At 50.9% G+C, this 25,135-nt stretch overlaps 1 protein-coding gene across 4 annotated transcripts in view; it reads left to right on the top strand.

The window, feature by feature from the left end:
• The window catches only part of FGD5 (FYVE, RhoGEF and PH domain containing 5), a 116,693-nt gene that overhangs the window by 58,449 nt on the left and 33,109 nt on the right, over positions 1–25,135 (top strand). For all 4 annotated transcript variants that reach the window (XM_057706577.1, XM_057706578.1, XM_057706580.1 and 1 more), the window contains exons 4-5: positions 9,398–9,456; positions 9,569–9,599. In XM_057706577.1, the coding sequence (XP_057562560.1) occupies positions 9,398–9,456; positions 9,569–9,599 (90 nt within the window). The remainder of the gene's footprint in view (positions 1–9,397; positions 9,457–9,568; positions 9,600–25,135) is intronic.

A 25,135-nucleotide genomic window follows, 5' to 3' on the forward strand; every position in this document is an offset into this window, starting at 1 on the left:
TCCCACCCCACCCCTCCCCAACCACTGGCCTGCTTCTCCTCTTGAGTTGCTCTTCTGGTGATTGGCACCAGATTTGAAAGATTTTAAATCCCTGGCATTTCATCTTCTGTTGCCATGTCTTAATCATGGGTCAAATGAAATTCAGCCATGAAGGCTACAGAACGAGTCAGTCTGTTCTTTAAACCCACCCCAGGGCCTTTGCACTTGCCTCCACCTGAGACACTCTTCCTGCCCTTTGCATAGCTGGCTGCAGGTCTCAGATGAGATGTCACCTCCTCAGAGAGGCCTCCCCTGCTCACTCTGCTCATTCCTGCCATTTCCTTCCTCATTCTTATCTCAAGCTCTGATTATGTTCTTCATTTTTCTGCTTACTTGTATATTGTTTGCCTTTCCCTCTCAGAATAGCTCCAGGAAGGCAGGGACCATGATTGTCCTATTCACAGTTACATCCCTGCTGCCTGGCACATAAAATAGTATTCAGTAAATATCCTCCAAAAAAATGAATAAGTAAATGACTGCATTAGACTCAGTTCCTGCATTTAAGTAAGGAAAACAAACTTAGATGAACGACAGTTTAGTAAAGAAAAACACTTGTTTGGTCCTGTGCAATTTACAGTACACGGCGAGGGACGGAGGTGGGAGCCAAGCCAGCTTCTCACCGTCCCCCGGCAATCATGCAGAGGGCACAGCAGTTCAGCAGAGTGACGCAGAGACATTTTAAGGCAGTGTGAGCGGAGGAGGATGAGGCTGCAGAGTCTTCACAACCCAAAGGGGAAGGGAGAGAACAGGGCCTCAGAAGTCCGGGAGACGTCCTGGGTGCCCACCTGTCTCACACCCTTGATTCAGGGCCCTGGAGGGCTCGCGAGCTGTCAGGAGCCAACAGGCTGGGGATGGGGGCCATTGGGATGCCATGGTCCTGCAAGAGCTTATTCTGTGGCTGGTTTTCCTCTCTGCCAAGTCTCAGACATGCCCCTTTGACCAGTTTAGAATTCAGGCCACAAAGTCACACCCGCCCTCCCTTTCTCCGTCCCGACGTCATGATAGCGGCTCTCTGTGCCTGCTCTACAGCCTGCTGCTGCATTAGACCTACAGACCAGCAGCGCCCCAGGGGCCCCTGGGTTTGTCCAGTCAGGATCTGATTGGACAGGTCTGAAGCTCGTGTGCTCACTCGGGTCTGAACTGTGGTCTGTGTGTCCACTGTCCGGTCAGCGTGGCGCTCCCCCAGTGCCCTCAGCTCTCCAGGGTGCCATAAAAGAGGCTGCAGGGGTGCCCGACTGTGGGCACTCACAGTCAAGCTGGAGAATGAGAAAGCTCCTCTAAACCTTACACGTTATGCACTTTTATGACGGTTACATCTCACAGTTGTTTACCAAACAAAGGTTGCTCATAAGATGGAACAATTGTGGGGCAGCCCGGGCGGCCTCAGCTGTGTGAGCTAAACCCTGAGCAGCATGAGCGTCCCAAGTCTCAAGAGTCAGGACAATCAGGGAGGCTTCCAGGAGGAGGTGAGGCATAAGTGCTTTGTGAAGGAGAGTAGGATGTGGCTAAGTAGAAAGGAAAGAGAGGAGAGGGTACATGGGAGGCTAGGGAAGATAGCATGAAGGCGTGGAGCCCAGTTGTTGACTGGCTTCTTGACTGTTTGCTGGTCCTTTCTCAAACTGAAGTGAGATGCTGAGGACAGGAAGGCCGTGTTTCATATGAGCCGTGTGCTGGCCTTTTCAGTGAGAGCTTGCCAGTCACTGTTACCACCACTCTCTTAGGATCCTACAAGGTGAGAGAGCTGACAGAGGCATTCAGAGGTCACTTTATTTTGTTTTTTATTGCGGTAAGAATACTTAACATGAAATCTACCCTCTCAGTGACCATGCGGTCTCCACATACAATGGAATGTTATTCGGCCTTTAAAAGGAAGGAAATCCTTTCACATGGTACAACATGAACGAAGCTGGAGGACGTGGTGCTCAGTGAAGTCAGGGAGGCACAGAAGGACAAATACTGAGCGACTCCACTTAATGGAAGAATTGAAGACAGTTGGATTCATAGAAGCAGAGAGTAGAAGGGTGGTTGCCAGGAGATGGGGGGAGAGGGAATTGGGCGTGGAGTCTGTGATGCATGAGATCCCTTTGTCTCACCGGAGGGAAGACCGCGGCTCCTGGAAAGGCCGCTGCTCACTCGTGGCTGTTCTGCCAGTTGGAGGCAGTCAGGAGTAGAAGTCAGGTCTCCTGATGCCTCATTCAGGGTGTTCCAAAATAACATGCTGTCATGTATTACAAACTGCATCCAGAACCAAAGATTCTTTGCAATATTGAAAGTTTTCTAGAGTATCTGGGCCAAACCCAGACTCACACCAGCCTGTGCTCAGGAACTAGAATAAGACTGGATGTCAGCAGGAAGAGAAGCCGACCTACCGCTTGTTCCTGGGGGAGCTGGGGAGCAGGGGCTTTGTTTGGTCCCACCTTCTTCCTCCTTGTCTTGCAGGTGTTGCCTCCCCTTTCCCCCCTCATCACTCCTCTGCCACCTGTGGGAACAGGTGGGAACACAGGTGGCAGCTGGGATAAAATGAGCTGTCACTCCCTGTCTGAATTTTCCAGTGGCCGCTGAAGGCCGTGCTGGAAACTGCTGTCTGCATTCCAAGCGGGAGGGTGCTGTCCATGCAGGTGGTGCCCTGAGGGGCCTCTGAGACAGCGTTCTCCTGGGGTCCATTCCACCCGTGAGTCTGGCTCCCTGAGCACGCTCCCTTCTCCAGATGTGACCTCAGAACACTCCAGCGAGGTCCCTTGCTGGGACCTGCAAAATAGCCAACACTCGTTAGGAATATTTCCCCTGGTTTTGTAACAGCCCCGGACGGCAGCCCTTCCCTCTTTCTGGATGTGGTGTCCCCTCCACCACCGGATGTGTGGCTGAGGAGGCTGGCAGACATGGAGCATCGGAGGGCCTGCCTTGGTGCTCTGCCCAACTCAGTTTCAGCATGTGACTTAAAGACACTTATTAGATCACAGGAAGGCTCTGGACACAGGAACCTGTGTGAGCCAGAAAGCCCCAAGGTAGGGAAAAACAAGGCGAGCTAAAGGAATAAATTTGAGTTCTGTGCGGCCTGAAGGAATGCAGGAACAGTGCCGGGAAAGGGTCTTTAAGTTGAGTCACAGGTGAAGGGTGGGACTTACCTGCACCTCCGTTTCCCCATCTGTGAAATGGAGGTAATAATAATAGTACTTGCCTCATAGGTTGTTGGTAAGATTCAGTGAGATTATCCATGTAAAAAGCTCAGCACCATATTTAGCACATACTAAGTGTTCAAGAAACACTAGCTGTTATATTACTAAGTAGGTATTGTTACTATCCCTGTTTTACTGATGGGGCTCAGAGAAGAGAAATAACATGTCCAAGGGCATAGGTTTAGGGAGGAGTGAAACCCAGTACTTGAACCCAGGTCTTCTGACCCCAGAGCACAGGTCTCAGCATCAAGCTGGACGACAAGTTCTTTCTCTAAGTGCTGGGAGCCATGGGAGCCCCTTGGGATCGCAAGGGACAGCAGAATTCCACAACCTTGAGTGGATTGGAGTGGGTCCAAGGCTGCAGCTCTCATGAGCTAAGAGGGGAGTTCAGCTGAGGGTGGAGGTGCGCTCGGGAGCTTAGGTCCAAGATGGGGACCAGAAAGCCCACCACCTCAGAGCAGGGCAGTTCTGAGCAGGAACAAGGCCCAGGTGGGTGGAGCAGACATAGATGTAGGTGGAAGTCGTCTGAGAGGGAAGGAGGTCTCAAGGAGGCGAGAGATGGAGGGTTACAGCATGGAGGGTGGAGTGCCCAGGTGACCCCAGGCAGGGGGACAGGTGTGAACTGGGGAGGGGCACTGAACCAGGTACCAAGACGTCAGGACATGGGGCTTGGCCAGGAGCTGGCAGAGACGAGGGTGAAAGGAAAGAGGTGGCTGTTAAAGGCAGAGCAGGCATGAACCCTGCAAGCAGGGAGAGAGGTGACAAAACAGGAGCTTTGGAGGTAGTTTCTTTTTTTTTAATAAATTTATTTATTTATTTATTTATTTATTTATTTATTTATTTATTTATTATTTTATTGGCTGTGTTGGGTCTTTTTGCTGTGCATGGGCTTTCTTTCGTTGTGGTGAGTGGGGGCTACTCTTCGTTGTGGTGTGCGGGCTCCTCATTGCCGTGGCTTCTCTTGTTGCAGAGCACGGGCTCTAGGCGTGTGGGCTTCAGTAGTTGCAGCACATGGGCTCAATCGTTGTGGCTCATAGGCTCTAAAGCACAGGCTCAATAGTTGTGGCGCACCGGCGTAGTTGCTCCACGGTATGTGGGATCTTCCTGGAGCAGGGATTAACCCTGCATTGGCAGGCGGATTCTCAACCTCTGCGCCACCTAGGAAGCCCCTGGAGGTGGTTTCTTCGTCTTTTGCAGGACAGGACACTGTGGAGAGATCTTGTGGCCCCAGGGCATATGTAGCCCCCCGCCCCCAGCGCCAGGCCATACAGCCTGGGGCTCATCGCCCTGCTTCTCACAGTAACAGGAACAACAATTGTTGTTACAATAGAGTGTCAGTGATGCCTCACTCCTGTTTAGCTCTTTGCTGAGAATAAAGAGCTTTTCCGTCCACAGCCCTGTATGATCATGTGACAGCCTCTAAACCAGTGGTTCTCAAAACCTTTTGGTCTCAGGCCCCTCTATCCTCTTAAAGATGATTGAAAACTCCTAAGAGGTTTTGTTTCTATAAGTTATATCTATCTATAGTTACCTCGTGAGAAAGTAACACTGAGAAAAACGTTAAACATCTATCTTTTAATTCATTTAAAAATAACAACAGACCATTATATGTTAACATAAATAGCACTTATGAAAAATAATCGTTTTGTAAAATATTTAGTGAGAAGAGTGACCAGGTTTTACATTTTTGCAAACATTGTTAATGTCTGGCTTCATAGAAGACACCTGGATTCTCCTTGTATTCCGTCTGTTGAAAATGTTTTGGTCAACTTCAGTGAAAATCTAGGCTCACACAGGTATGTAGTTGGAAAAGGGAGGCAGAACCCCAGGGTTTCCCAGACCAGACTTGCAGAACTGCTGTTCTAGAAAGAGCCTAAGAACGTATCTTAGAGCTGGAGAAACTGAGTCCCAGGCAGAGGACCAGGACTCCCCACTCTTTGTGTGTCTGTTTAGCTAGGAGGGTCCCTAACGAAGGACTGTCCCTCCCACCCTGCACTGGTCGCAGAATAGCCGGTCCTGAGCTGGCAGGTTTGCCTGGGCCTGGGGAGGAAGTGCGGCTGGGCGGCCCAGGGGAACGGAGGAGATAAGCTGCTTGGGCCTCGGGCAGAGGGTGGCTGCCTGATGTAACACCCACAGCGCCAGCCAGAGACCTGCGCTAGCACAGGCCCCCCCTCCCCCCACACTCCTGGGAGGAACCCTGTTCCCAGAAGTCTGTCCCTGGACACTGCCGTCAGCCTCGGAGTTCATTTCCTGGTTAAACAAACATCTACATTAAATGGCCTGTTGGGCAACGCCCAGGAGCCGCTTCTGAGGAGAGCCCCAGGCACGCGGCCCGCCGGGCCTTCCTGTCCGGCCAGTGAAGACACGTCCCTCATCGGCCGTCCCTGAAGCAGGACGGCTCCTGCATCCCGCCCAGAGCCTGCCCGTCTGGCTGGAGGGCCTGGGAGGCACGTGCAGAGCGGCCCGTGCCCAGAAGCCCCGCCTGACAGCTTTGAGATTGTGACCATGGTAATGACGACAACTCCATAGTTTGGGCGGGGCAGGGCCCCTCCATGCGTCGTCTCATCCTCTGGTCCTTGCGGTGGGGGAGCCCTGAACTCATCTTCCCGATGAGAAGACAGGCATCTGAGGGGGGCTTGCCCTCAGTCACATCACATCAGTGCCCGCGACCTGGCTGGGGTGCAGATCCAGCGTCCTGACTTCCAGCACTGCTCTCACTGCTGTGTGCCACGGGGGCCGCCGCTCTGCGGGCGGGAATCAGAAAGAGCTGAGGTGCGAGAACTAGCCCGGGTGCCCCTGGAGTGCTAGGCTCCTGCTGCCACCTTCACAGTGCAGGTAAAGGGTAGGTGCTTCCCAGTGTGAAAGCCCCACCTCCTCCAACGAGCAGAGGCACCATTTACTGAGCACCTGCCGAGTGTCGGGCACGCTGCTAAGTGCTTCGGCGTTGGAGCTGACTACTGGTTTGAATCTTGGCTCTGCCACTTACTGGCAGTGACTCTGGGCAAAGGGTAGGACTTACTTGTTCCTCAGTTTCCTCATCTGTAAAATGGAGCTCATGATAATAGCATCTACCTCCTAGGTTGTTGAACATTCAGTGAGATAATACATGTGAAAATCCTAGAGGTATACTTAGCACAGACGAAGTGTTTGATAAATGCTAGCTGGCATATTATTAGGTAGGTGCTATTATTATTGTCATCCATGTTTTATAGATGGAGCTCAGAGAAGAGAAATAACTTGTCCAGGGGCATAGGGGTAGGAAGGGGTGGAACCCAGGACTTGAACCCAGGCCTTTGGACCCCAAAGCACAGGTCTCCGCATCAAGCTGGGTGACAAGTGAGAATTGACTCACAGGCCCCTGGAGGACTGGATGTCATCTTGACTCACGTCCTCATGGGACAGATCTCCTGACCCCTGTCCTTTCTCTACAAACTAATTCTCTTTACAGGAGCTTGACCACAAGGTTTTCTTAACTGCTGAGGCTTGTCCCGGCAGAATACATTTCCGTTGTGAGGGTTTTGTTTACGAAACCTTTTCGCATGTGGGACTCTGCGGGAGCCCCTGCTTGGGAAGTGAGCTGCTCTTGCCCACAGAGCCCCACACGAGCCCTGCGGATGCACAAGGCAGACTGTGAGTCATGATACAGCACCCGTGGGAGAGCAGGAGGCCAGGTGAGGCCGGAGGCCTCTGCAGGCCTCACAGGTTTCCGCGCTGCTCTGTGGGTGGCGTAACAGCATCACCCAGCACAGAGGTGGCAGTGAGAGGCAGGGGGAAGACTGACCACGCCCCAGGTTCTGGGGAATTTGGGTGGCCTTGCAGAGATTGAAATCTCCAAAACACTGTGCTCTTAGCCAAGGAGCTCTGAGGGACAGACCAACCAGGGAAGGAAACTCATTTATTGCGCACCTACTGTGTGCTGGGCACTATATCTCAATTCCATTCATTTATTCAAATGCTTCTTGGGACATCTCCTGTGTGCACGGGTAACATTAGGTAGTGTGACAGCAAGAAACAGGCTTAGCAGAGGTTCTCATCCAGGGTGAGCTCTTGCCTCCCAGGGGACATTTGGCAGTGTCTGGAGACACATTAGGTTGTCACAACTTGGAGTGGGGCTGCAGCTGTCATCCAGCAGGTAGAGGCCATGGATGCTGTTAACAGCTCTGCAGCACATGGGACAGTCCTTGCAGCGAAAGTCCAAAATGTGGCCCAAAATGTCAGTGGTGCCAAGGCTGAGAACCCATGGGTAAGACAGACTCTGGGAGTTCTTTGGGTCGGATGGTCACGGATGGCCACAGTGAGGATGTGACTTTTGAGCAGAGACCTGAAAAAGTCAGAAAGTAAGAATGAGAAGAGCTGGGGAAGAGCATCACAGGCAGAGGGAACAGCAAATGCAGAGGCCCTGAGTTAGGAGTGCATCATCCCAAAGACCAGTGTGTGAGACCAGGTTGGTCACTCTCCACGTGTTTCAGATGAGGAAGCTGAGGCTCAGAGGTCATGGTTTCCCAGCCGTCACACAATCACACAGTGCTGGAACCTGGACTGGTGCTTGGGTGTACTTGATTCCAGTGTCTGTTTGCTTTCCTCTGCCTCAGCTGTTGCTGTCAGAGGAGTGGCTTAGCCTTTACTGTGCAGTTGAGGCCTTTCCCTACTTGACTCTGTAAATTATTCTTATTCCATCCTTGGTACTACCTCACAGTACGAAAGCCACAAGCATAATGATAGCAGTTACTTCTATAGTGTTGACGTGCCAGACACTGTTCTGTGTGAGATGCAAATATAGATACAGATACAGATATAGAGAAATTTCTCTCTGTATGTGTGTGTATATATATACATCATTTAAACTTCACAATATGCATGTGTTTGAGGTACCATTATAGTACTGTGCCCATTTTACAGATAAGAAAATTGAGGCACAGAAAGGTTAAATGACTTGTTTAGTACAAGGCAGAATCAGGATTTGAGCCCAGACTGCCTGGTTCCAGAGTCCATGCCCTTAGCTGCAGCCCTGTGCGGCCACTCCCTCAACAGGCAGTAAGTTTCTGTTTACTGGAGTAGATCATCACTTCTGAAGTTTAATAACAAGCAGGTTCAGCAGAGAAGAGCCTTCAGAGGTCACTTTGCTCACACATGGGAAGCTGAGGCCTGACTTCGGAAAGTAACTTCTGCAGAGTTGCACGGGGAGGTGGTAGGCAACCGGGAACCAGGAGCTATGCGTCCTGTCAGCGCCCTCTGCTCCACGGCGGCCACCCCACCCAGTCTCGCCTGCAGAGGCTCAGCGTCTGTCCCCATCTGTCCTGTCACCGCCCTATAGTGTCTCTGCTCTTCCAGATCCACCGCAGTATGTCTGATATCCGGCAGTTCTGGGGCCACAGAGGGTGCTCGTGGCAGAAGGCCCAGGCCTCTGCCTGGGCCCCCACCCATCCTTCCTGTTTATAGGCAAAATCTCAGTTATTCTTGAATCTCACAGGTGCAGAGGCTGGGGTTCACGTGGGTCAAATGGCTCACCTTCTGAGGTCAGCCAGGAGAGTCAGTGCTTCCCAAGTGACATGAACAGTCATTCATTCTTTCAGTAACAAAAGAGGAGCAACCCGTGCCAGGCACCATCCTGCAGAGGTGCACTTCCCAGTGCCTGCCTCCAAGGAAGACGTAATTGGTGTCCTGAGCTGGAGCTGCCCAGAAAGGACACCTAATCCAGCCTGTTCCAGGAGGGGGTTAGGAGGGTTCCTTGGAGGATGTGATAGGCACCATGGCTTAGTCTCCAAGGATAACTGGGAGGTGGCGAGGCAGCGAAGGGAAAGGACAGTGAGGGGACAGCATGTACAAAAGCAAGAAGAGAGAGCTCACTCAGCACAGAGAACTGCAGGTTGTTCAAAACCTGCCAGGCCATGCGCAGAGTCCACGCAGGTGTGAGAGGGCTACTTACCGAGCACGCAGGGTGTGGCGGCACTGCGCTGAGCACTGGGTGCTATTAATGTCCACGTTACAGATGAAGCAGCCAAGGTGTGGCGAGGCTGAAGATTGCACAGGTGGTGAGTGCTGGGGTGGGCTGAGAAGGATGAGGAATTCGCCTCCGGCAGTGTGACAGTCCTTCTGTAAACCTGACACTTTTGGAGCTGGGGGTCCCCTTCTGCCGCCCCCATGGGTACCGTCCCTCCTGATGGCTCTGTTTCCTCCCGCAGGTGGAAGGACAGTCCAGAGCCCATGTCATCGCACAAGAACTGCTGTCTTCGGAGAAAGCGTGAGTCCCCAGGCAGCTGCCTGTGGCCTTGAGCTTCTTAACAGAACATCACCCCTCCCTGGCTTCTACAGAATGAGAATTAATGCACACTCAACCCTCTTTCCCCCTGCAGATACGTGGAGATGCTCCAGCACTTACATCTGGTGAGTTAATCATTTTAATCATCCAAAACTAATTGCCCTTTTACAAGGCTGTGATATAAGAGGCAGAAAAGCAATGAGGAGACAGAGGTGCTTTCCACAAGCAGAGGCACTTGTGCACTGAAGCTTTTCAGGGAAGTCTGTCTCTTGCTTCATGTGCTTCAGGGGGCGAATAGCACATTCTTCTCATGGAGCTAGCCTCTGCCTGGGTGGAGGGCGTGCTAAGGTTTGTGGAAGGATGCTTGCGGTCTCCTCAGCCCTCACATTGAGGAAGACAGAAGGAGGACAGATGTAGTTCTGGGTCGCAGCTGTGTGTGTGAGTTCAGATGTGTGGGGTGGGGGCGTGCATGTGCGTGTGTGTGTGTACACGTGTGTGCGCTCATTGTATGGTCTGTGTGGAGAAGGTGCTGTGTTTGCATGATGACCAAGCAGCTGGGGTATCAAGAGGCTTTCTCAGTCACCCCGGTATTGGGGCAGTAGCGCCTGAATTGGTGGGGGGGCAGAGGGGGATCCTCTGGACTTTCAGAGGAAAGCAGCCCACAGTGGGGACTGCCATCCTTCACAACCCACCAGACTGCCTCGAACGTCTTCCTGTGCAGTCAGTTCGATTCTGTTCAGTGAACATTTTTTGGATACTTGCTGTGTGACAAGAGCTGGGGATGGAAAGTCAGATCAGACAGAGCCCTTCTCCAGGGCAATCTGGCCAGCGAAGGATACAGATCAGTGAATGAGTAATTATCCAGAACACAGGGGAGTGACTGACAACCTCAAGAAATCTAGGCAGGCTTCCTGGAGGGGGTGACGTTGGGACTGAGTCATAGGAGGGTTGAGGGAAGAGGGTACAGCAAAAATGTGGGAAGTGAGGGCACGTGTCACATGAGGGCCCTCGTAACAGCTCCCTGCTCCGCTGAGCTCTCTAAGGCATCTTCAGTCTCCTCAGAAGTTAGCATCTGATCCTGCGCTGCTTCATATCGTTCTGTGTGTCTTTCCAAGACCGTCAGAGCTGGGAACGTCCATCCTGAACGTTTTGTCAGTGGTGATATGGAGGCCCAGAGGGAGTGACTTGGCCAGTGTCACATGGTGACTGAGCCAGGATGAGGCCCCGGTCTCCTGACTCCTGGGGCACTGTCGTCATGTGTTCATCACGAGTCCCCACCGCCTTTGTAGCTCCTCGGGTCAGGGACCCCCCTGGAAGCAGCGGAGCACCCGGCACCAAGCCAGGTCTCTGGTTGAATCCTGCTGATGTCCCTCGCGGTGACATCAGCCTGGTGTCACGTTGTCATGTGAGCAGAGGCACCCAGGTTCCCGGGAGGGGATAGAGCACTGCTCTGGTCTGCGCTCCCAGCCCCTCGTTTTTGCCCTTAAGGCTGAGAACGTTGTGTTCGTGATTAAACCCCAAAACCCTCAGGTGTGAAGCGTACCAGCCCCAGGCACGAACCTCAGAGGCCTATTTAGCAACGGCAGGAAGCATCACTCCCCCGTTTTGAATGCTCTCTCACTTGCTTCTGAGCTGGCAGCGTGACAGAGGGGCTGAGCCCTTTTGTTTTATGACTTTGTTAAGATGGTTCTAACTGGGAAACTTCCATCTGTGTTTGCAATGCTTCCTGCCAGTTGGAAAGATGCTGAAGCCACTGGTGACCCATAATAACATCCTGAGGAGGGAGAAAAAGAGCCCATTACAGAGTCACAGCTCACAAGGTAGTTCGGGAAATTGTGGTCTGGAGCTACACTGTGATGTCAGCGCTTACAGGGATAGAAGTGGCAGGAACGCCCCGTGACTCCAAGTGCTCACCAGGGGCCGTAGTCCAAAGGAGGCCACAGACTTTGGGACCTTCTCCACCACTCCGCTCCCTGGGTCTGTGTCTGATTGCTGAGGTTGGCAGGCACTCTCAGAATTTCTCTGTGGAGATCCGCTGCGGTTGAAATCCCAAGGCTGCCCAGAGGTGGGAGGGGCTGACTGTTCATTCCAAACCTCCCCAGCTAAAACGGTCTTCCGCTCCATCGTGCTCTTGTTGAGAGGGGGATGGCCTCTTGCCTTCTTTGTTTGGGACTCAACTTTGTCAAATGGTAGATAGAGTTACCTCAGGGATTAATAAAATTTCTAGTCATCCAGAATTGAATTCTGATGGTCAAGATCTTGTTTTTCTACAACCTATTAACTAAGAATGGATTTTGCATATTTTAAACAATGGTGAAAAAAAGGCAAAGAATATACGACTGAGACCATATGTGGCTCACAAAGCCTTAAATATTTATCATCTGGCCTTTACAGGAAATTTTGCTGACTTCTGGTTTAAAGGCTTGCTGTATCCATCCATGAACCCAGTCATAAATATATGCATCCCTGCCCACCTGTCTGTATGATCAATCTCTCATCCACTTATCTAGCCAGGCTTTCACTCCACTCATCCATCCTTTCATCTGTCCATGCACCTAATGATATATCCACCCATCCATCCATCCATCTGTCTGACTGACTTAACCGTTGCTTCCGGACAGAACATCACACAATGTTTACATGTTTACCGTTGAGTAGGTCTCTCTTTTTCTGTTCAGGGAAAGGGGGGAGGTGGGGAGGAGAACTGTATTTGTGAACAATTGTGCTACTCTATGGTAAGTACAATTTGTGCAGAAGTCTGCAGGAGCTTGGGGGATGGAGACGCTTATTCCCCTTTGAGGTACTGGGAACGTTGGCAGAAGAGGTGCCACTGAGATGGACTTTAAGGGAGCCACCAGGCCAGGGAGGTGATGGAGGAGGGCAGGTGGTCAGCATGGGAACACGCACAGGCCTGAAGGGACGTGGTATGTGTGGAGAATGGGGCACTGTCACACGTCATTAGAACATGGATACGTTTGGAAAGGCAGGTTGGAGGTAGAATTGGGGGTTAAGTGATGGGTCCAAAACCAAGGTTAGGACCAGACAGAGATGTACCTAAAATGCCAGGCTCAGGGGCTTGTGCTTTTCCTTGCATGTAGTGAATCGTTGGAGACTTTGAACTGATGTGGTCCCTAGACACCTTTAATTTTCTGTTTTCTCACCTAAAAATTTCCTTCTCCTAGCAGACACAGAAAATTCCTACCATAGGTCCCTCCTTTGGGCTAAGGCATCATAGGTCTGTGCAGAGGCCAGTCCACTGGCTGGGAGAGGTGACTGTGGACTCAGACTCCAAGAGGAGGTCCCTCACCAAAGAGGCCCTACACGACCTCATCCTCACGCACGTCTGCACCCTTTGCTCTGACCACTTTCTCCTTCACGCGGCCCAGCCACACTGGCCTCCTTGCTGTCCTTCAGGTGCTGCAAATGCAGTCATGTCGTGTGAGTTTTGCACTTGCCCTTCCCTCCACTGGCAGGTCCCACCCATGCTCTTGTCACAGCCAGTACTTCCTTCTCATTCTGATCTCCGTTCAAGGGTCACGTCCTCAAAGAAGAGGTGCCCAAAACTTAGTGGCCTAAAACAACCACATTACGATGCTCACAGTTTTTCTGGGCCAGGCATTCGGGCAGGGCAAGGTGGGGCGAGCGTGTCTGTGCTCCATGATGTCTGGAGAAGACAGAAATCGAGGCATGACTTGATGGGCGGGGCCTGGAATCAGCCAGAGGTGCCTTCATAGCCACGGCTGCTGCTCAGTGCTGGCTGTTGTTATGGGCCTCAGCTGGGCTGGCGGCCAGAACGCTTGCTGGTGGTCTCTCTGTGTGGGCAAGTCTGGGCTTCCGCACAGCATGGTGGTTAGATTCCAAGAGTGAGTGTCCCAAGAGGGAGCCAGGAGGAAGTAAGCTGCATTTTTATGTTGTAGCCTTGGACATAGCCGGGTCATAAAAGTAACGCCACTTCCACCACACTCTGTTAGTCGAGACAGTCACAAAGGTCCTTCCTTGCTCAAGAGGAGGGGACATAGTCTTCACCATTCAGTGGGAGGAGTATCATGAATACAGGATGGCTGCTGTATTCTAGCCATCATATCCGTGTCCCAGGCAGGAAGAAGGAAATAGGGGGGAAATCAAAAGGTTACACTCCCAGCTGAGTTAGTCCCCTTGAGACCTGTTTCCTGAAAGCTTCACTTGACAACCTCTGCTTCCATCTCATTGGGCACTCCTTGTTGCAAGGGAAGCTGGGTCAACTGGGAGTCATTTGGTCAAAGCTGGGTTCAAGTCAGTGGCTGTATTTCTTGTGTTTTTATTCTGCGACTCAGGCTGAAGGTGCAGCAGGTACCCAGGGGAGGCTCCTCCCAGGGTGATGGCAAGAGAGCAAGTAGAAACACCAGAGGGCTTCTAAGATCCACACTCACAGCTGGCACATAGTCACTTCTCACATCGCTTTGGGCAGAGCAAGTGCTGTGACCAGGCCCAGAGGCAAGGGACAGAGGTGTGCTCCCCCCACCGCGGCAATGAGGCCATGGCAAGGGTGGAGATGCAGGGAGGCTGAGGGACCACGGCTCTCCTGCCTCTTCTACACTCTTTCCTGCTTCATTTTCTTTTCTTCACTGCACCTTTTACTATCTCAAATGATCTGATTTATCTGTTTGTTTACTTGTTATGTTGTGTTTTTATTTTCATTCAGTTTCACATACTTTCTAATTCCTCTTGTGCTTTTTTCTTTGACCCATGGGTCATTTAAAATTATTTAACGTCCAAACATTTGTGAATTTCCCAAATTTCCTTCTGCTTTTGAATTCTAATTCCATTGTGGTTGGAGAATGTGCTTTGTGTGGCTTTAACCCTTTTAAATTTATTGTGACTTGCTTTATGGCCTGACATATAGTATATCCTGGAGAGTGTTCTCTGTGTACTTGAAAAGGATGTGTGGGTAGGTCTTTTGTAGAGGTCACTTAGGTCAGGGAGATGCTAGTGCTCTTCGAGTCTTCTAAGCCCTGTGATTCTGTCTTGTCGTCTGTCCGTCCCCGAGGGTGGGATATTAGAGTCTCCAACTGTGATTGTTGAGTCCTGCACCTCTCCCCTCACTTCTGTCTGCTTTGCTTCATGCGTTTGGGGCTGTTTCTTTAGGTGCTTGCTTATTGTCTGCCTCCCTCGCTAAACTTGGAGCCCCTTGAGGGCAGAGGGCCTGACAGATTTCGTCTCCAGTGGTTTGTGACGCCGGGGACACCGTCAGCACTCAGTAAATGCCTGATGAATAAATGGTGGCGGGGTCAGTCCTTCCAACAGTCTCACCATTTCTTCAGTCAGAAATATTTCCTGAGCACCTCCTGCGGGGTGGGTACGGGGGACTTTTGGAGGAATGACAAGGGGGAGGGCCCTGCCCTGCAGGAACTGACAACCCAGAAGGGAAATGGGCACGAAGGAAACAATACGGTGGGGGGGGGGGCACCCAGCGGCTGCGGGGGCTCAGGGAAGGCACCTGCCCCAGGCGTCTGGGGGTCTGAGAAGGATTCCCAGAGGAAACATGTCTAAGCTGAGACTTGAAGGATGGGGAGGAGTTAGCCAGGTGGGGAGCGGTGAGTAGGCCTTGCACCCGGCAAAGCGATCAGCACGTGCAAAGGCCCAGAGGCCAGTTGCAGAATGCTGTGATTGGGGACAGAAGGGAGTTCAGCCTGGCTCGAGCCTTGTGAGTGAGAGAGCAGTGAGCACTGAGGCCAGCACGGCTGGGGCAGAGTCCCGAGAGCCCCCACGAGGCATGCTTTGGGTTTGGGTTTGATCCATTGAAGGTCCATGGGAGGCTGTTGGGTGATTCCGGCAAGAGTGAGGGTGGGCTGCAGTGCTGCGGGCAGATTTGAGGATTGTGTGCCTGTGACTGATGGGCTGTCGAGTGCAGCAAGGGGAGGGTGGACTCCAGGCTGACCCCAGGTTTCTGGCTTGCTGATTCGCTAAGACAGCAAGTGCTGGAGGGGATCAGGCTAGGCTTGGGGGCAGATCATGGGTTGCGGGGGGCAGGGGGTGGGAGTGGGAAGGATTGCTGGGGGTCAGCTGGGTGCGGGAGGTGCACCAGAAGCGGCCAAGTGTAGAGAAGTTAACTGAAGCTCTAGGAGAGGCCCAGGTTTCCCCGAGGGAGGGTGCAGGGTCAGGAACCCTGGGAGGAAGGAGGTGCCCTGGGCTCGAGGGGCGGGGGTGGGGGCCAGCCTGCAGAGTGGCAGGCTTTTATGAGGGGTTGAGAGGACTTTGGGAGGGGTGTCAGGTGGACACAGTGCGGAAGGGCAGGGAGAGGCTCATGGGTCCTCCCCGCACCCCCCTCCCACTGACAGCACCACCCGCTCCTCTCAGTGGTGGTCACTCTAGAAAGGGTGTCGGGGCATCAGGAGCAGCCCAGGACACGGCCTGACTTCTCAGACTGCTCAGAGAAAGACAGGGGTCATTCAGAAGCCGTCCCTGATCAGTGCCTAGGAGTTTAATTTGGCTGCGGCCTCCGTGCTGACAGGACTAGGGCAAACACAGGATCTAGAGGGACTTCTCAGCGGATTTACTGATCCAAATGGGTGTGCTGTCAGTTTGGCCCCCAACAGTCGCCTCTTTCCTCACCCAGCCACAGGAACGTTTGTTGAACTCCGGTGTGTGCTTGGCATTTTACAGACATTAGCTGCATGTAGTTTGTGCTCAGTAAGTATTTCTCAGATGGTTGCATGGGTCCAAAACTGACTCCTAGAAAAGGTGAGTGACTTACCCAGAGTCACACAGCCAGTAAGAAGTGGAGCCAGGGCTGTTTGACTCCAGAGCCCTGAGCAGGGGGGAGGAGACAAATAGACGTGGAACAGTTCAGCGACTTGGCAAGGAGCCCGAGGAGGGAGGCATCAGTGTGAGCGGGAAGAATGAAGTCAAGGAAGGCTTCCTGGAAGAGGAGTTGTTGAGGTGGCCATAGATGGACAGGAAGTAGAAATAGGCCTTTCAGCAGGTAGGAGCAGCAGAAACAGGTGCACAGAGGGGAGGGCTTAGGGAGTGCGGGGTGTACAGGAAGTGTCTGGAGAGCTGATCTTTAGGCGGAGCCTGAAGGCCAGGATGCATGATGTTTCAGAAGGGAGGCATGGCGTTTGGGAGCCCTGAGGACTCGAGCAGCAGATGTAGTGAAGGAGTTGTAGGAAGGTTGGTCTGGTGGGTTTAGTGGGAGGGGGTGATGCTGGGGGACCACAAGCGTAACCTAGACTAAGCCCCCAAATGGCTTCACGCTGGGGGAGTTGATGTAGAGCCAGGAAGATTTTCTGTTTCTCCGGAGCAGGGAGCGAGACTGTCTCTTACTTAGCCTTGCAGCCCCTGCCCATTAAGAAATAACTTTTAATCAAGTTGGCGAGGTTTGGGGGAGTTCTAAGTCTTCGATGGGCTATTCCAGGGCAGAGAGAGCACATTGATCTTTGGGAGAAGCAGAGAGAAGCAGATTTTAGCTGAGTGCGAGAAGATGTGCTTTCCTTCCCCCTGAATTGCCGGGGGTGGGGTGGGGTGGTGAGCTCCCCACTTTGGGAGGTGTGAATGCAGTAGCTGTTGGGGGCATCTCAGTGCGGGAGGCTCCTGTGCTAGGTGTGTGGCTCTTCCCTCTATATTGTCATTCAGTCCAGGAAAAAAAAATTGCTCTGTGACCTTGGAGAGTCTCTTCCTCCTTGATGTCTCACCCTGAGATGGCTGGTGGAACTCAGATATTTTTGGCCACGGAAGTTTGTTTTTAAAGAAATTTCACTCAGAATGCCAATATGAAGAGTGGATGAAAGTGGAGAAACTTTTGTCCAGAGGCAGGTGGAGGCTACAGTCGGCTCTGCCTCCACCTCCCTTAACTCTGGGTCTCCACGGAGCACAGGGTGAGGAGGACTCATCTACATCAGCAGTTCTCAAAGTGTGGTCCCCACACCAGCAGCAGCAGCATCACCTGAGAACTTGTGGGAAATGCATATTCTTAGATCCCACCCCAGATCCGCTAAGTCAGAAACTCTGGGGTGGGGCTGGCCGTCTTTGTTTTCAGGACCCACCAGGCAATACTGATGGACACTAACATTTGACACCCACAGACGGGTGATCCTGCAAGTTCCCTCAGCACGGGCTGGCTGTGTATGGGTACCCAGAGCTTAAAAAATACAGGTGTTCAGATCCTACCCTCCGAGATTTGTGTTTAATTGGTCTGGAGTGCAGCCTAGTCGTCGGGAGTTGAAACACTCCCCAGGTGATTGCACTTTGCACCTGAAAGTGAGAACTTAGTGAGAAAGTAGCAAACATTCATTCAGCGCAGTTGTGAACAAAGCTGGGTCAATCTGAGGGTGAAACAAAATGAGTGAGACACGGTCTGCTCACTGCTTAATTGCAGGGAAGATCATAGAAACATGCAAGGTAGGTAAATAGCCGGAAAAGGCAAAATTTTGTAAAGCCATTACTTTTCAGACTGGGATACATGTGACGCTGCCCCAGGGATGCCGTAGGTGCCTGGGGAATAGTTGAGGCCACGGGATAAACATGGGACATTTATTAAGAGCCTCCACTTTGCTCTAGATACGTAATTTTAAATAAATTGGACATGGATATATTCTGGAGAACAATGTAAAATATGCATTCCTGTTTAAGCTAAAATATGAGACTTCAGAGACGTTCTGAGATCGGGTTGGCTCCCTTCAGGCTGTGACCCCAGATTTCTGGAGGCTCTAGGATAGTTGAGAGTCCCTGAGGCTGATTGCTGAAGTAACCCAGGAAGGCCTCATGGTGGAGGTGGTGTTTGAAAGCAGCGTTGAAAAATGAGCAAAATAGGGATCAGATGCTGGAGGCACAGAACAAACACGCAGAGGCTGGGAAAGAGGGTTCTTATAAAGCAGTGGTTCTCAAACTGTGGCCCCAGGACCAGCAGTAGCAATAACAGCTGGGAACTTGGAAGAAATGAAAATTATGCAACCCCACGCCCGACCTGCTGAATGCAAACTATGGGGGTGGGGCCAGCAAGCTGGGTTTGGATAAGCCGGGCAGGTGATTTGGATGCACACTCCACTTAGAAGCCCACTGGTGTAAAGGAATGAGTGTCAGCTGCAGAGGCCAGCAGGGCCAGCTCCTGAGGGGCCGTCCACAGCCGGCCAAGCAGACCAACTTGGCTATGAGGGCAGGAGAGGCTGCGAGGGGTTTGGAGGAGCATGAAAGCAGTGGGGAGCAATTGTGTGTCCTCATTTCCCCAGGGACCTCAGAGAACTGTCTTGCTTTTTAAAAAATGTCTTGTAAGTTACGTACAGGTAAGTGCACACATCTCAAGGGTAGGGCTCCAGTTTTTACTACGTGTGTGTGCACACACTTGTAACCACCACCCAGATGGGACATCCCCATCACCCCAGAGGGTGCCTTGTGCCCCGCCCTAGTCGATGTCATCCCCCACAGAGGATACCATGATTTTACTTTCCGTCACATTGAATTGGTTTAGCCTGTTCCTGAACCTCATCTGAATGGAATCATGGATGATGTATTCCTTTGTCTTTGGCTTGCTTAGCTGAGCGTAATGTGAGATGCGTGCCAGTATGGCGTGTACCTGTGTTCTGTGTGCATCCACCACAGTTGGTGTGTCTATCCTCCTGCTAAAGATCACCTGGGTTGTTTCCAGTTGGGGCTATTACAAAGCTGCTATGAATGTTCTAGGGAACTCAGTTCTCCTTGGTATTTACCTAGCAGAGGAATACTCGGGTCATAGGGTGAGCATAGACTTAGCTTTATTAGAAGCTGCCAAGTAGGTTTACGGTGTGGTTGGAGCTACATATACCCTGACTCCCCATGTGTGGGACTAGTGCTTCTTTCGCGCTGGCCGGCGTACCCGCGCTGTCAGGCCTTTTACTCATGGCCATTCTGCTGGTTGTGTAGTGGTGTCTCATGCAGTTTCAATTTGCATTTCCCTGATGATTAATGAAATTGAGTATCTTTCCTCTGTTTACTAGCCATTTGGAAATCCTCATTTGAAAAATGTCGTAGGCTTATTTTTCAATTGGTTCGACTTTTTCTTATTTATGTGTAGGAGTTATTGAAATAATCTGGACACAAGTCCATTTTCAGATATGTGTATTGTCAACAGTTTCCCAATCTCGGGCTTCCCAATTCAGTTTTTTCAACAGCTTGAGTTATAAGTCTCATACCATACAATTCATTTGTTTGAAGCATAAGATTCAGTGCTTTTTCATATATTCAGAATTATACAGTCATCACCGCAGTCAATTGTAGCACATTCTCATCATCCCAAAGAAACCCCACGCCCCTGAGTTACCGCCCCACTCAGCCCTAGGCACCCACCAGTCCATTTCTGTCTCTATAGATTTGCCTGTTTTGGACATCTCATGTAGACGGAGCCATACAATTTTTGGTCTTTTGACACTGACTTCTGTCATCTCCCATAATGTTGTCAAGGTTCAGCCATGTCGTAGCATGTGTCATTGCCTCATTCCTTTTCACAGCTAAGTAAAATTTCATTGAGCAGATAGACCACGTTTTTGTTTATCCTTTCGTCAGCTGATGGACATATTGCTTCTTTCCACTTTTTGCCTGTTATGAAAATGCGACTATGAACATTCGTGTACAAATTCGTGTGTGAACACGTTTTCCATTCTCTTGGGTATGTACCTAGCATGCTGGGTCATATGGTAACTTTGTAACCTTTTGAGGAGCTGCCAGATGGTTTTCCAAAATAGCTGCACCATTTTACATTCCCACCATGGTAGTGTGATGGTTCCAGTTTCCCCACAGCCTTGCAGTGCTTGTTGTTGTATGTCTTTTTCATTATAACCATCCTGGTGGGTTTGAGATGGTTTCTCATTGCGACTTTTGATTTTGCTTTTCCCTCATTACTAATGATGTTAGGCATCCTTTCATGTGCGTCTTCTTCATTTGTATATATTCTCTGGAGAAATGTCTTTTCAGATATTTTGCCCATTTTTTAATGGGTGGTCTTTTTATTGTAATTCTGTATCCAAGTCCCTTATCAGACACATGATTTGCAAATATATCCTCCCATTCTGGGGGGTGTCTTTATCACTTTCTTGATAGCATCCTTTGAAGCACAAAAGTTTGAAGTTTTGATGAACTCTGATTTATCTGTTTTTCCTTTCGTTGCTTGTTCTTTTGGTATCATACATAAGAAAGATTTGCCTAGCCCCAAATCACTTAGACTTACTCTCGTTTTTTAAAGAGCTTTATAGTATTAGCTCTTATTTTTAGTCTTTGATTTTGAGTGCATTTTGGTGTATGATCTAAAGGAGTCCAAATTCATTCTTTTGCATGTGGATTTTCAAATATCTCAGCACGTTTTGTTGAAAACATTATTTTCCCACTGAATTTTCTTGGCACCCTTGTTAAAAATCAGTTGACCATAAATGTGAGGGTTTATTCTGGATTCGCAGTTCTATTCCATTGATCTAAATGTCTGTCCTTATGCCATCACCACACACTCTTGATTCTTGTAGCCTCATAGTAAGTTTTAAAATCTGGAAGTGTGAGTCCTGCAACTTTGTTCTTTTTTAAAGTTGTTTGGGCTATTGTGGGTCATTTGCAACTCCATATGAGTTTTAGAATCACCTTGTCAATTTCTGTAAAAAGGCAACTGGGATCTTGACAGGGGTTGATGTGAATCTGTCATCTTGGGGAGTGCTGACCTGTTAACAGTATTAAGTTGTGAACATGCGACATCTTTCCATTTACTTAGGTCTTCTTTAGTTTCAGTGACGTTTTGTTGTTTTCAGAGTACATGTTCTACGCCTCTTTTGTTAAATTTACTCCTAAGCATTTTATTCTTTCTCATCTTATTTACTTTTAAAATTATTTTTAACCTTTTATTTTAAAATAACTTCAAGGGACTTCGCTGGCGGTCCAGTGATTAATACTCTATGCTTCTACTGCAGAGAGCATGGGTTTGATCCCTGGTCGGGGAACTAAGATCCCACATACCTCATGGTGTGGTCATGAAATGAAATAAAATAATTTCAACTTTGTAGAAAAGTAACAAAAATAGGAGTAGTGCACAGAACAACCAAATTCCCTTTTTCCACATTCATCTTCTCACGTGAAGTCCAGTTTATTATTTTTTCCCTGTATGGTTAGTACTTTTTGTATACAATTTAAAGAGTCTTTGTGTGACCCCACAGAGACATTTTCAGGGTTCCAAAGTATCCTCCAGTGATTGACCAGGCCAAGGGAAGTCATGTGCCCCAGACAGCTCATGGCCTCTGCCAGGGCACGATTGTGACATAGCTGAGTCAAGGCTGCCGTTGGTGTGCGTTTGGCTACGTGAGATTCCAGCGACATCATTTTAACATCATTTGACTTCTGGCAGTGACATCAATGGTTTGACTACTTACGAGGAGCAGGACATTCTGACCACCCACCAACTGTTCAGCCCAGAGAATGGAGATGCTGTGTCACCCAGAAAACGCAATGGGTGGTTTGGAGAAGGAGACAGGGGCCAGGGGACCAGGCCCCTGAATGTAAGATCCTGTCATCCACTGCAGGCAAGCCCGGAGCAGGGTCCTGGGAACCCTGTGAGTTCCTGGGAGACTCTTCTGGGCTCCAGAGGCAGAGGCCTTCCTCACCTCTCAGCCGGGCTATCCCAGGGTCTCTGAGGTTGGGAAGAGCCCTGGCCAGGATTCTGGAGATCTGGGGTCCAGTCTCCCTCCTTGACCTGAGCAAGTCACTTGCCTGTCTGGGCCAGTCATAAAAGGAGAAATTGGGGTGGAGCAGCAGAAAGAGCTAGGGTTCTGGAGTCAGGCCGACCCAGGCTCAGATCTCACCATCTGGTGGACTTGGGAGAGTTACTTAATTCCTCTGGGACTAATTCCCTTATTGGTAAAATGGAAATAATAATAATGTGAATGTTCTGTAACCATCATCATTGCTGTTTGTTGAGCACCTGCCCTGGGTGCTGGGGGCACAGAGATAAGTACCACTCAGTCTAGGGGAGAAGCAAGACCCAGAAACAAATCTTCCTAAAACATGACAGAAGGAGGTCTGCAGAAACCCCGTGCAGAAGGTATATGTGTCCCCATTTAGCAGAGGGGGAAATTGAGGTCCATGGTGATGGAGTGACTTGTCCCCGATCACATGGAGGCAACCGTCTAGATAGACAAGGACTCATCCTTGTTCTCTAGAGCCCTCAAAGGTTGGGGCAGGAACTGCACATGATGCTGGGAAGGCGCGTATGTAAGAGGTGGACCCGGTCAGGAAGGCCTCTGGTGCCCCAGGGGTCTGGGCTGGACCCTGCAGGCAGGGGGTGGTCACTTCGTACTCCTTACCAGCTCTTCTCCATGCACTCTCTGCCCTGGTGGCACCATTGTGTTCTGGCCTCTCCCCTGTTCTAGACGACTGGAATGACCGTCTTACTGGTCTCTCATTCTTGCCACCTCCAGTTTGTTCTCCCAACAATGTGAACTTTTTAAAGACAGATATCCAGTCACTTTGATCCCCTCTTAGCACCCTTCATTGGTTCCCCATCATCCCAGGATGAAACCCAAGTACCTTAAGAAGACTGCAGGGCCCTGTGGAAGGGTCCCATCTGACCCTCCAGCATCATCATGTTCCAATCCTGTGTGCAGCATGTGTACACACACACACACACGCACACGTGCACACACCCACGGCACCCAAACCACACCCAACTCAGTTCCTCCTCCACCTCAGGGCCTTTGCACTTGCTGTCCCCGCACCTGGAACACACCCCCTCTTGTCTCAGTGTGGGCATTGCCTCCCTGGAGCTAAGCCGGGTCTCCTTCCCGAGGTCTGCACAGCCCCTGTGCTTCTCCCATCACAACACTTACACCCCTGTGTTGACGTCATCGTTTTGCTCACACTTTTCCCCTGGATTGCACACTCTTTGAGGGCAGAACAGCATCTCTTCTGCTGCCACCCTCCCCTCAGGGCCTGGGGCAGAGCAGGTGCTTGGGACATTGTTGAGTGATAAGGAGATGAGGGCCATGGATTTTCTACCCGCTTCCTCCCTCTGTGGCGGCTGAGTCAATTGAGTGAGAATTAATTACAGGTGAGAAACCGGCTTGTAAAGCCATTAATATTTAAGCTCCCTGGAGTGTGATGCAAATACAACCGTCAGCCTTGTCTTTGCTTGTCCTTCCCCCCCACCTCTCTCCCCACCCCCTTCCGTGTACTTGGGTCTGCATGTCAGGGTGACTCGATTCGGGTCTTGGCTCCCCCATGACTCACTCTCCTTTTCTGTTAAATAAGGGCCCTGCAGTCCATCCATCAGCAAGCATGATAAACCTCCTCTGTGTCACATGCTCTGCTGGACTTCAGAAACAGGGGAGGAAACAAACAGAGGTGGCCCTACTCTGAAGATGTCATATCTAGACTAAAACCATTACTGCTACAGGAATAGCGCTTCACAGTTTACAAAGCAGTTTTAAACATCAGAATGAGCCTCACACTGTATATACTTGGTGGTGCTGTTATCCCCATTTTACAGATGGGGAAACGGAGGCTCAGATAGGTTGACAGCTTGCCCGTTGATCACATAGGTTGGTCACTCCTGGGGTGTCTGGACTGGAACCTGGCACAGAGCCAATGAGGGAGTGTGTTACAGTCCTCTGTCAACCAGCTGCCAGGCAGGAAGGGTTTTCTCTCTTTCTCTGGGATTCCAAGGCTGAGGAGACCCTGCGAGGCTGGCGGCTGGGTCCTAATATATACAGAGACTCTAAGGAAGGAATGGGTAGGTCCTCCCGTGCCAGGTCAGCAGGGAAACCTCCCCTCCAGGTTCAGAACGACCCCGGTGTCCCAGAGCCAGCTGTGGGCAGAAATAAGAATTCATTACCACCGCTGCTGGCTGCCCTTCCCACCTAGCTGCCCTCCGTCGTTTACGCTTTCTCCACCCGCCAAAACTTGCTTTTAAAAAAGGCTCTGGTAGCTCAGTTACAATAGGATTCAGTTTCTACTTACGGCTCAAGCGTGTGGCCTCCACTTGAGGACACACAGGCTCTCTGCCCAGAGAACCCAGAGTTTCCGACCTGAGTGATGGGGCCGGTGAGGGCTGGCCTCAGGCAGGACCAGCTCATCCCCCCTCCTTGGGACTGCAAGCCAGGATGGCCGCCCTCCCCGTGTCCCCCTTGCTGTTCCCAGCAGAGCAGGTTGTGGTGACAGGAGGTCAGTGCAGGACGGGGTGAGGTGTTGAAGTGGAGACCTTTGTAACCTCCACATCTGCTGTCCCGCCTGGAGCACAGTGGCCTCTTTACAGACGTCCCGGGGCAGTCAGAGAGTCTCCCTGGGCCTCTGCCCCTCCCTTCTCATCTCTCTCTCTCCACCAGCGCCCCTCCCTCTGCTTTCTCAGTTCTCTTTCTTTCCCTATCTTTTCCCTCCCTCTGCCTCATCCCACTTCCCCGCCTCTCAGGCACTTGCCCTTTTTAGATCTCTACGTAAAGAAACTTTTCTAACAGTGAAGACTGTTCAGCAATGGAATCAGTGGTCTTACCAAGGAATGAGTTCCCCATCAGGGAGGCTGTTGAACAAGCCAGGGTAGTCGTCCTTCCTGAGTGTTGAAAAGGTGACTTGACCTTCTGGGTTTGGGCTGGACCATGGCCAGATCACGACTTCTGATGCTGAGATTCACCTGATGTGCGTTGCTTCGTGGTTCAAGGTGGTTTCAGGATATTCCATGTATTTAAAACTA

The sequence above is a fragment of the Hippopotamus amphibius genome, chromosome 13, assembly GCF_030028045.1.
Source record: "Hippopotamus amphibius kiboko isolate mHipAmp2 chromosome 13, mHipAmp2.hap2, whole genome shotgun sequence".
Taxonomy (NCBI): Eukaryota; Metazoa; Chordata; class Mammalia; order Artiodactyla; family Hippopotamidae; genus Hippopotamus; species Hippopotamus amphibius.